At 49.0% G+C, this 12333-nt stretch overlaps 1 protein-coding gene across 5 annotated transcripts in view; it reads right to left on the bottom strand.

Annotated features, from left to right (window-relative positions):
- Window positions 1-4787: 4787 nt before the first annotated feature.
- Window positions 4788-12333, bottom strand: part of MLPH (melanophilin) — a 59302-nt gene continuing 51756 nt past the window's right edge. For all 5 annotated transcript variants that reach the window (XM_037741760.1, XM_037741761.1, XM_017537745.2 and 2 more), the window contains 4 exons: window positions 11004-11081; window positions 9310-9367; window positions 6322-6422; window positions 4788-5218 (listed from right to left, as the gene is read on the bottom strand). In XM_037741760.1, the coding sequence (XP_037597688.1) occupies window positions 5192-5218; window positions 6322-6422; window positions 9310-9367; window positions 11004-11081 (264 nt within the window). In that variant the 3' untranslated portion in view covers window positions 4788-5191. The remainder of the gene's footprint in view (window positions 5219-6321; window positions 6423-9309; window positions 9368-11003; window positions 11082-12333) is intronic.

The following is a 12333-nucleotide window of genomic DNA, read 5'->3' as shown; positions in this document are numbered from 1 at the left end:
AAGCCTCCAGGCCGTGGCCACTGCAGAGCCATCCCAGCTTCTGTGCCTGCTGTGGCTGGATCACTGGGTTTCCCTGGGCTCCCAGGAGAAGGCTCTGTGTTCTTCTCCTACGTTCGCTGTTTCACTTGGGCTGGTGTCCGTGGATTTCTGCTCTTTGCAATTAAAGGAACCCCAAGGCCAGGTGCAATGGCTTATGCCTATAATCCCAGCACTTTGGGAGGCCTAGACAGGCAGATCACTTGAGGCCAGGGGTTTGAGACCAGCCTGGTCAACATGGTGAAACCCCGTCTCTACTAAAAATACAAAAATTAGCCAGGCGTGGCGGTGGGCACCTGTAATCCCAGCCGCTTGGGAGGCTGGGGCTGGCGAATCACTTGAACCAGGGAGGCAGAGATTGTAGTGAGCCGAGATTGTGCCATTGCACTCCAGCCTGGAAGACAGAGCAGGACTCTGTCTCAAAATAAATAAATAAAAATATAAAAAAGCCCCAAGTTGAGAGCTTCCCTCCCTCCTAGGCTTTCTTCCTGTACTCAACATGGTGGAGAGGACCCTACTCTGGGGTCTACTTCAGCTTTGAGACCTTTGAGCTTTCACCCCAACATGGCAAATGTGCAGCACACAGCAGGCACTTGGTAAGTGGCAACAGCACCATGACGGGCAGTTGGTTTTGGTTCTTGGATTATAATGGCACTCCGTAGTGGGTTGGAGTCTGTCACCTGGAATCTCAAATATGACGTTATTTGGAAGTAGGATCTTTGCAGATGTAATTAGCTAAGATGAGGTCATCCTGGGTTAAGGTGAACCCCAAATCCAATGACTGGTGTCCTGATAAGAAGAGAACAGATAAGCAGAGACACACAGGGAGAAGGGCAGTGTGAAGATGGAAGCAGAGACTGGGGGGAGGCAGCTGCAAGCGGAGGGGCACCAAGGATGCCAGCAGCCCCACAGCGGGAAGGGGCCAGGAACTGCCGTCCTGCACATGGAAACGACCCTGTTGTCCCTGTGAGTCTGGACTCTGGCCTCCTGAGCTGTGAGGGAATAAATTTCTGTTGTAATCCACCAGTTTGTGGGGCTTTGTTATGGCACCCACAGGAAACTAACTTAGGGCTTCCAATGTGTGTCTGAGTGGACCGATGAAATGCCTCTCCCTCGTGCTTGTTCTGAGAAGAAACTGGCTGCGGCTGTGGCCTGTGGGCTTCTTCTGGCCTCCAGGGAAGACACTGCACAACCTGACAGGAGAGGTAACCTTGGGGATTGGAAGCCATCAAGTGGCTGCTGTGGAACAGCCATGGCAAGTGGAATAACAGCAAAGCTGTTTCTGATGTAGATGGCTTCTGAAAATCCAGACTCCTATGAGATTTTAAAGCACTCCTCTTTGTAAATTAGAAAGCTGCTTTTGAAGTGTGAGGCATCCAGAAAGTGGCGTCTCTGAGAACCAAGAGAGAAAGTGCTAGTGAGAGTCGAGCAGCGGAGGAAGGCTTCTCTTGCCCCAGGTGGCCATGGCTCCAGGACCTTGGCATTGCATTTGTGATAAACATAAACGGTGTTCTCCGACCCTGGCTCCCATCTAACCAGTTTACAAGTTTCAAATGCAGACTCATTGAACATCAGACAAGGCTCTGATATAGGGACTGTGCATTGGTCAGAGTTCTTCAGAGAAAGAGAACCAATAGGGTGTGTGTGTATAGAGAGAGAGAGGAGAAAGAAGAGAGAGAGAAAGAGAGAGAGACAGAGAGACAGAGAGAGAGAGAGAGAGAGATTAGAGAGAGATTTAGTCTAAGGAATTGGCTCATGAGATTGCAGGAACTGGGAAGTCTGAATCCTGCAGGACAGGCCATCAGGCTGGAGACCCAGGGAAGAAGTGAGGTTGTAACTGGAGTCCGAAGGCTGTGTGGAGGCAGAACTCCTTCCTCCTCAGGGCAATTTCTTCTTTCTCCTAAGGCCTGCAACTGGCTAAGGCCCACCTACTTTATGGCAGGTTTTCCGCATTCAGGTATACTGATTTAAACCTTAATCACATCTACAAAATACCTTCATAGATAGATCTTGGCTGGTGTTTGATCAGACATCTGGGCACCACAGCTGGGCCAAATTGACCCATAAAATTAATGATCATAGATTGTTACAAGTGTCTGTAGTGATGTAGCAAAATACTCCTTTTCCCAGTATGGCCATTTCCTTGGAATTTTGAGCCCAGATGCCACTGAGCTGCAGATGTGTTCATTGGAAATACCTGAGCAGTTTGTTCACTTAGGTACCAACAAGACTGTCTCTGGGAAGACTTTGTTTTAGAATTTTCAGGGGAATACAGGTAGCACACATGGGTAAAACACTTCTTTCTGGGGCTGGCTTTTTCCTAGGAAGACATAGGTGTGAGGTAATGTTTGGAATGGGCTTTACCCACTTACCAGTGAATTAACTCATGGGAGTTTTAATTAAAAGCTAATATGTGAATGAATGTCTGGAAAGACTTAACAGTAGTTGCTAGTTGGTAAATGATTCTTTTTATTTTGTGTATCTTTTTTTCTTTTGCTTATCTATCTTTTCTGTTTTAACCCAATAAAGTAAAGAGATTTCATATGTAATAAATATTCTCTATAAGAATAACTTTGAAGTTACTAGCATTGTGAAGATGTGAGGATTGCTTGGCTGTCACCAGCATGCTAACGCAGAAAGCTGGGGTCTCAGAAGCCCAGTGAATGATAATACCATTACTGTTACTCCTTTGGGGATGGGTTTTTGACCTCCAATAAAGTGGGTTCTTTTGGATAGAGCTGTTGGAAAGTGAAAATCCTTAGTACTTACAGAAACAATGTCTTGATATAAAATCATAGTGAAACTGCAACACTGTAATGCATGGTTGGTTTGATCCCTGAGAGCTGGGAGCTACACCTGTCAAATTGTGTTTCACCTCAATAATCTGCAGTGAGGTGAGGTATCCCTTGGTGGTCTGGGTGCTATATTGCAATATGTTGGATACTGGATTATCTGGGAAGTGCAATTTTGCTGCACACTCACAGCTCATTTGTAAGAAGCATCTTTGGGAGATCTGTGCATTCAACTCTTCCTAAAACTTTTTTATTTTTCTCCTTATGAATAAGACTGTTGGAGGATAAAACTTTGGAGAAATCTTTTAAAGGCTTGTCTCTAATCTCCATCTGGAGTCATAGAGAAACCCCTGACTTCTGTCAATCTTTGGCTGGAAACAAAGAGCCAGCAGCTGTATTGGTTGAGGTACACTATCCTCAATGATCCCTGACCTGCCTGTATGCAGCTTCCACTACAGATGTCTCTGGAATAGCCATCTGCTAGGAAAGGAACTCAGAAGAATTCTTTTCATTTATTTATCATTACTTTTTTTTAAAGAGACAAGGTCTTACTCTGTTGCCCAGGCTGGAGTATAGTGATGCAGTCATGGTTCACTGCAGCCTTAACCTCCAGGGCTCAAGTGATCCTCCTGCCTTAGCTTCCTAAGCAGGTAGGACTACAGGCATGTACCACCATGCTTGGGTAACTTTTTTGTTTTTGCTTTTGTAGAGATGGGATCTCATTATGTTGCCCAGGAAGTCTCAGACTCCTGGCCTCAAGCAATTCTCCCACCTTGGCCTCTCAAAGGGCTGGGATAATAGGTATGAGCCACCTTGCCCAGCCTGAAGAATTTTTTCAAAGAACAGAATTTATAAGTAATGTTGGGAATTATATGGAAAAACTCCCATGCTTTTATCTGATGCCACAAAGAGTTAGAGAAACAGACGCTAATGTGTGCTCACAGATCTCCTGAAGATGCAGGATTACCTGCTTCCCAGCAAAACACTTTGGGATTTGAACCTCAGTTTTAAGTGAGAGATTGGAGAGCTCCTGGAAGTGTCCTATTCGGAGAGGGCAGGAAACACTTAACTTGATCAACCCTTGAAGACCCAAGGCTTGACTCTTGTCTCCACTGCCTGTTTGATATGAAGGAAGCCACTCCTCCTAGCACTGCTTCTGACAAAGGCGGTGCAGCCATTGGGTCCTGTTTGGAGTGAACCTCAGGGAGGGTGAGATGTGATTACTGTTAGGATGTTCAAAGGCATCTCTGGAGGGTCTCAGTGGGCTTCACTTAAAACTGGATGGGCCACACAGATATTAGGAAATAACTCTGAGTCCCAGGCTATCTGAGGGGAGAGCAACTATGTAATGAAGGGGCAATTGGCCAGCTGACTCCTGTGGCCCCCATACCCCCATCCTTGGCAGACATCCCTCATTGGTTGTGACCCTCTGTCCTCTTCCCCACTGGGTCCAGTGCAGTGAGTGGCAGAGCCAGGCTAGAACCAGGCCTCTTCCCTGCTCATCTGGAGCTCTGCTGGCTGTCCTTCTCCCAGCAGGCCCTCTGCACTAGCATCTGTGACTTCCCTTTAGGACAATGTTGTGTAAACCTTTGAAGGACACACAGAAGACCTTTTTACTGTGATCGTTTACCCTTTTCACTCTTGGCTTTCTTATGTTGCTTTCATGAATGGAATGGAAAAAAGATGACTCAGTTGTATCTATCAAATGCTCACTTGCTGCTATGTGCTGGCTCTGCCCTTGATCACAGTGTGACTTCCCCTGGTCTACAGACCACATGGGTACTTGCAGAATGGGTGCACATGGGGTGGGGGCTGGGATGTCTATTCCTCCCTCATTATTCAGCAGATCATTAGTTCAGTCACTTGTCTGGATGCCTAATTTCCAATCACACCCACAAGAAAAATGCATATATCTGCTCATGCCCCAATATAGACCGTCAAGAATACACATATGGCTGATGATGCCTTAAATGAGTCATCTTTTTGCCATTCATTCATGAAAGCAACAAAAGAAAGCTAAGAGTGAAAAGGGTAAAAGATCACAGTAAAACGGTCTTCTGTGTGTCCTTCAAAGGTTTACACAACATTGTCCTAAAGGGAAGTCACAACAGCTCAGATGTTTCTCACAGATCAGAAGAGGCTGGTGGCGCAGCCAGGAGTCATCAGTAAATCCAGGTGAGCATGCAGGACTGACTGCTGCTGTCCTCTTGCAGGTGGGAGTCCACGTGGAGGGGTGCTTCTTCTTGTTTCTCACTGGGATGGTGACTGTGTACAGTGGAAAGCACAGAGCCAATGAGGGACAGGAGGGCCGTTGTGGAGGGATGAGAGTGCAGGGCCGCTCTGTCACTCTGTCCTGTCTCCTTTTAGGGCTGGTGCGCCACCACAGGTTTCTGTGAAGTACAAACACACATACACATATAAGCACACACATACACAGATGTGTAACAGACATACATGGGCATGCACAGAGAAACATACAAACACACAGTGTATACATGGATGTGCACATGGGTAGATGCAAACTTAGATTATACTGATGTGCACACATGCACATGAGGCAGAAGAATAGGGTCTGGAGGCAGGAAACCTAAGATCAATTTGTGCTGACTTTGTAGAATTACGGAAAAATGAAAACCCCATCTCTCCACGCCTGAGGAACAAAAGGTTCCGTGGCTACTCTCTTTGCAACCTGCCCCCCAAACTGCATCTCAGATGAAAATGCAAAGTATCTCTGATTGGTCCCTTCCAGCAACCAATCAGACTGGTCACTGGCCAAGTCTTCATGCGTAATTTTGTAACTTCCTTTCAGCCTCTGATTGGTTGCCTCCTGCGACCAATCACACTGGTCGGGGCCACTCCTTCATTTGCTTAGGGTGTAACCAAGCAGCCAATGGGAAACCTCTAGAGGCACTTAAACTCCAGAAAATGCTGAAACCACTGGCTTTAGCCTGCTCCCACTCTGTGGAGTGCACTTTGGTGTCAATAAATCTGTGCTTTCATTGCAGTAACACACACACTTGGGTGTGTATGCAATCACATACGCATGGGTGTGCACACACCGGCATGCACACAGTACACACAAACACAGGAGTGAACGCAGCCACATGTATACACACATGGACAAGGTGGTCAGACACTGTGTTTGCTTTCTTCACAATATTAGGTTAACTCCTTTGGGGTTTTTTACTTCTCTGCCTCTGTTTCCTCAGCTATAAATTCAGGTCAATGACACAGGTCCTCATCCAATGGGGTGTGTGGACGGCAAGTATTCAAAAATTTAAAGCTTTAAAACAAGAAGATATTATTCTAATTTCAAAGTATTTAGGTTTTCAAGTCTTGTTGGCAAAGATTTGAGTTTACTTTTAGATTCTCAGGTCTGAATCCTTGTTTGGTTTATCCCCATTTTCTTTGCTCCGAAGACTTAACATTAATACATAAACCTAACGGGTGACTGAATTTTAAGAACTCCTCAGAGAATGAGGGAAAACTTTACCGCGAAGGTGTGGCTGGCCATCCCTTTCCTCCCGTTGGGGTTCCTCTGTGTCAGGGAGCCTCGGTATACTGATTTCCGATCAAAAGAATCATCACCTTTGCCTTTGGGGAAAACAGGAAGAGGGGTGGTGCTTTATGAATCACATACTTAGCCCGGACAAGTGCCTTGGCCTCCTCAGAAATTTAAAAGGTAGAATAAAAATGGACATATCCCCTTTTAAGAAGTTTCCACATTACATATTTTTAAGGAAGCATTTACATTTCAACTGTCATGCAAATAGTTTATCCAGCTTCTTTCTCCTTTGCTTTGGAGCAGGCATTAATGTTCTGTCTCACCGTGGCCCTAGAAATCCTCACATGAATGAAACAGCAGAAAGGCCCATCACGCTGCACTGGTGTGCGGTCTCTGCATTTCCTTGCCTTGCTTTTCTTTTCCTTCTTTCTTTCTTTTTTCTTTTCTTTCTTTCTTTCTTTTTTTTTTTTTTTTTTTTTTTTTTTTTTTTTTTTGGGCTGGGTTTTGGTTCTGTTGCTCAGGCTGGAGTGCAGTGGCACGATCTTGGCTCATTGCAATCTTCCTCTCCTGGGTTCAAGTGATTCTCCTGCCACAGCCTCCCGAGTAGCTGGAACTACAGGTGTGCACTACTGGGCCTGGCTAATTTTTGTATTTTTCAGTAGACATGGGGTTTCACCATGTTGGCCAGGCTGGTCTTGAACTCCTGATCTCAAGTGATCCATCCACCTCCCAAAGTGCTGGGATTACAGGTGTAAGCCACCATGCCCGGCTTCCTTGCCTTTCCTTTAAGTTTGTGACAGGGCAACAGCCCAAGGGGTCTCAGACTCTGACCCTCAGCACAGGGGCCTCTCCTGGGCCTGTGGCTGTGTAGCTGGAGGCTACACAGAGGCCCGAGAACTGGCAGTGTTGGGGGCTGGCCTCTGTAGGCAGGGAAAAGCCCTGTGGCCACCCTTGGTGGAGGCTCGTGATGATGACGGGGGGACTACGAAGGGTCAGACCTCAGCTGTGCTGTTCAGACTCCGAAATGCCTGTGAGCTTCAGGGGGCCGGGGGGAGCTATTCTGGCCTTGGACTGAACGTGAGTGGTTTCTGGATAGGACAGAGTCTACCCTTCACAAAACCAGTCATGCAGAGGATGCAAGGAATTGCCCCTTGTCCTCCTGCTATAAACATGAATCTCCTGGCTGGGCACGGTGGCTCATGCCTGTAATCCCAGCACTTTGGGAGGTGGGTGGATCAGCTGTCAGGAGTTTGAGACCAGCCTGGCCAACATGGTGAAACTCTGTCTCTACTAAAAATACAAAATTAGCTGGGCATGGTATTGGCACCTCTAATCCCAGCTACTCCAGAGGCTGAGGTGGGAGTATCACTTGAACCTGGGAGATGGAGGTTACAGTGAGCCGAGATTGTACCACCGCACTTCAGCCTGGGTGACAGAGTGAGACCCTGTCTCAAAACCAAACCAATCCAATCCAAATCAAACCAGAAACTCCACTTGGATTTCAGCCTATGAGATGTGCTGGAAACCCCTCACGGCTAGCATGTAGCTCTCCAGGAGCCCCTGCTAGCAGCTCCTCAGCGGGTCATCTCTGGCAAAGTCATCCTCCTTGCTGGTGACCCTGAATCTGGGATTAGTCCCAAAGGGCCTTGGGCAGCAGCTCTGTCCCAGGATTGACCTGAATGTGTGCTGGAGGCTCAGGGGGTACAAAGAGCGAGCTGGCACAGAGGTGGGGTAGCTGACAGACCAAGAAGTGAGTGGGCTGGAAACAGGGATGAGTTGCTTGGTGTTGCAGGGAGGCATGGAGAGCCCCCGGGCGAGGCTTCGTGCTTGGCCCTTGAGGACTGCACAAGGCAGAGGTGGGCATGGAGGGCGAACCTGGGCATGGAGGGCAGACCTGGGCATGGAGGGGCGAATCCAGGCACGGAGGGGTGAACCTGGGCATGGAGGGGTGAACCCGGGCATGGAGGGGCAAACCTGGGCATGGAGGGTGAATCTGGGCATGGAGGGGTGAACCCGGGCATGGAGGGGCAAACCCAGGCATGGAGGGCAAATCCAGGCATGGAGGGGCAAACCTGGGCATGGAGGGTGAACCCGGGCATGGAGGGTGAACCCGGGCATGGAGGCACGTGCTCGTATGGCATGCTGTGAAACCAGCATCTGTTGTGTTGTCCCAAGCATGGGAAGGAAGTGCATCCTTGGGTGGGTGTAGCAGGGGCGGGCTGGTTCCAGTGTGTAACAAATGGCCAAAGTCTGCAGGCTATGCTAAGAAATCCCACTTCATTCTGCAGGCAGTTGGGAGCCAAGGATTGTTTGTGAGTAGAGGAGGGACACACAGTCTGCTAGGACCACAGCTGTAGCAGTTTGAATGATGGTGTGTGTGAGGACAAAGCTCAGAAAACAGGGACAACAGGAGATCAATCCAACAATTGCCTGGGGGCCTGAAACAGCTCCACGGCAGAGGGTTGGACTCTGAGTGGGGAGAGGAGGTGCCAGCTTCTGGTGAGCAGTGGTTGGGCCACAAGGTGAGTGAATGAAATGAGCAGACAGACACCCACAGAGCCTGGCCACTTGCGGAGGGAGCCTCACATCCCATTTGTCTAGGACAAAGCTAATGTCCTTGTCACTAGCAAGCCTTCGAGGAAGGCTAAATGATGTCCCCTACTTTCTGTAAGAAGGCCAGAAACTGTGTACCACATCCGGACAATTTATGTAGAAAGACATGGAAACACCACCGCCATCACCGCTGCCACCAGGGCCACCTTTGCACGCTTAAAGCAGCAAGTGCCAGTTGTCTGGATCACAACTCACCGGGTCCTAAGGGTGGCCTGAGTGGCACTGGGAATGCTTTTTGGGAGTCAGGACATGAGATACGTCCCACAGGTTATGAAGGACACACACAGAGCTGCGACTGGCCATTTTCCTCCAGGGAGCTCATTTCCCAGGCCCATGGGGCTGTGGAGAGGAGGGGGCTCTTACCTTGACTTTTCAGGGAGTTACTGAACTTTCTTCTTAGAAGATAGGGCATAGCCGTTGCCTAGAAGAAGCAGAGTATCTCCAGGCTTTACCAAATTGTGATGTTTAGGAATTGTGAACTAATTTTGGATTTCTTACGGTTCTTCCAGCTGCTAAGTAACCAGGCCCACTGTTTTCTGCTATCTAGCAAGATTTGAACTTTTAGCAACATTAGAATGCACATTTTCAATAAACTAAGTACTAAATACCTGAAGTAAGAGATGCTCAGCTTTAGGGGAGCTGCCACATTTGGATGGCATGACAGAAAGAGTACAAGTTTCTGCCCTGCATATCTGGGTTCAAATCCCAGCACTACCCCCTTACCGCTGTGTGACACAATTAATTCACTTCTTATCCTCTCCAAACCTCAGTCTCCTCCTCTGTAAAATGGGTCTGTAGCTCCTGTCTTTTTTCCAGTTGATTACCTTGCTACAGTGTGATAAGAAATCTGGTCTCTGTTTGGCTTTTCAGGGAAGTAAAGAGACAGCCAAGTGGCCCAATTCCCCTAGAAATTTCTCCTGGTGTCTGGCAGCCTGGGATTTTGCCTGCCTGGGTTTGTAGGCTGCTCCTAGAGGCAGCTGCAGAAGCTGTCAGGCTGAGCTTCAAGGGACAAAAGTGGAAGCGGCAGCACCCAGGGAAGAGCGTGGGTGTCAGGCATGGCCTGGGCAAGACCCTGCGGTCACTTCCTGTCTGTGATCTTGATCAAGCTCACCCACTACCCTGAGCCGGCTGGTTTGTTCATCAGTACAACAGGGTTAATCACACTGCCTACCTGCTAGGTGCTGTAAACATCACGGAGAAAGATAGACTTTTAAAAACACTGCGTGTCACTGTGAGGAGCTGCCAGGGTTGTGACGAGGAGTGGCCAGATGTCCCTCAAGCCTCCCTATGGGGCTGGGCTGCAGGTAGGGCTTGAAGCTGAAGCCCACTCCTCCTGGGGTGCTGGCTACAGTATCCCTCATCTTACTCCTAACCACCCCACCTAAATGCAGGGAGCTTCTCCCTCCCAGGCTGGCTCCGCCCTCTGTGCATTGCGTCTGTCGGTCCTGCCCACAGCCCCCAGCTCCCTGTGCCATTTTCGTGCACACTGGCTCCTGGGTATTTTCACCTGTGGCAGCCAGCGTCTAAGTCTCCCAGATGGAGGAAGTCCCCAGGCCACGGGCCTGCTGTGTCTGTTCAGGGAAGGGCAGAAGTGCCTGGGAATGTATGTGGCCTAGGGCCTGGCCCTCACTCAGCACTGACAGGTGTGGAAGGGCTAAGTGCCGGTGACCTCACTCCTGAGTGGAGTAACTCTGGGTGTAACCTACGTGTTCTCCAGAGCCCCCAGGAGGACTGAGCCGCAGTCAGCCTGTGTGGGTTTGCTTCACATCACCTGCTGGCCTCCTTCCTTTCCCATCTCACTTTCCCAGCCCTGCTACTGGGCTTTCTTGGATTTTCAACAAATGCATCAACACAAATCCAGCTCAGTGTGTGCCCCGGAGGAAGCCAACCCACAGGAGTTGCCACGGCCTTGTGGCAATTGTGAGGTCATGGCAGCTGTGTGGGCAGCTGTGTGGACATTGCAGCTCCGCCACCCCGTGGACTTGCCACACTGCTGGAAAGGGGTGTGGTCTTCCACCTTCGTCCGGTGTCTGGGGCTTGGATGGAGTAACACATACCTTGGCCTCATTCGAAGGGTCTCCATTTGGATCCTCTGGTCTCTTGCCAACTTTCCCAGCCACTCGAGGGAGAAATATCTGGAGGACACAGAAGAGGCTTTACATTGTTGTTTAGCCTCCAGCCACAGGGTGGAGCGCAGTCACGGGTCAGCTGGATGTAAGCATGGATGGTCTCTATACACACGCAGTCGGGGACACTTGGGGTGCAGCAACGCCCCCAGTATGACACTCCAGGGCTCTGGGGCTAGGGCTGCCAGAGTGTGCAAACTAAAATACAGGATGCCCAGAGAACTTTGAATTTCAGATTGTGAAAAGAAGGTAAACCTTGGGACCCAAAAATCACTAAGCTAAAGGTGAAAGTCGAGCTGGTGACTGTTTAGGGCAAACCTGCCCCTCATTCTATTCAAAGCCATCCCTCTGAGGCTCAGCTGCGTATCCGATTGCTTCCTCTGCCTATTCTTATGTAAAAATGTAGTTTCACTGAGCCAGACTAAATTGTGTATTCAGTGGAAGTCTGATCAAGAACTCAAAGAATACAACCTTTGTCTCTTACCTACTTCTAGCCAGGAAGCCCCCACTTAGAGTCGTCCTGCCTTCCTGGACCGAACCAGTGTACGTCTTACACACGTCAATTGACGTCTCACGTCCCCCAACATGTATAAAAGCAAACTGTACCCCCAGCCACCTCGGGCACAAGTCTCAGGACTTCCTGAGGCTGTTTCATGCTGTGTCCTTAACCTTGGCAAAATAAACTTTCTGAACTGCCTGAGACCTGTCTCAGATATTTGCATTCACAAGAGCAACAGCTAATTTTTTGTTTTAGTGTAAGTCCCGGATGTTGCATGGAATATACTTAAACTGGAGTATTAGTCGTTGATCTGAAATTTAAGGTTAACTGGGCAGCCGGTGTTTTCCCCAGTGATCCTATCTGGGACTGTTCTAAGGACATCTTTCATTCTTTTGCCAACTTTAGGCTTTCAACATGAGGCATTGTGACCAGGCATCTCCTTTTGGATTTTACACTGTGAATGTGTGTGTGTTTCAGATCCTCAGAGCAGAGGCTGAGTCCCCTCACATGATAGAAACAACAACAAATAATAAACAAAAATGAACTCCAACAAGGGCACAGCTGACTAACTGGCTCTGAGGAAACTCAGGCTGGGCATTCACTGCAAGGGAGGTGAGGGGCCCAGGATCCTCGCTGTCAGGCCCACGGTGGCACGGGTGCTGTGGGGAGGTCTCGGGGGGCACCAACTCCCCTGGGATGCTGTGTCCCCCCCACTCGCCACTGCGCCCCCACTCACCCTTGCACCCCCCACTCACCACTGCA

The sequence above is a fragment of the Cebus imitator genome, unplaced genomic scaffold, assembly GCF_001604975.1.
Source record: "Cebus imitator isolate Cc_AM_T3 unplaced genomic scaffold, Cebus_imitator-1.0 Scaffold106, whole genome shotgun sequence".
In the NCBI taxonomy this organism is placed as follows: domain Eukaryota; kingdom Metazoa; phylum Chordata; class Mammalia; order Primates; family Cebidae; genus Cebus; species Cebus imitator.
Note: the sequence above shows the minus strand (reverse complement) of the source record. Positions and strands in the feature narration are given on the sequence as shown.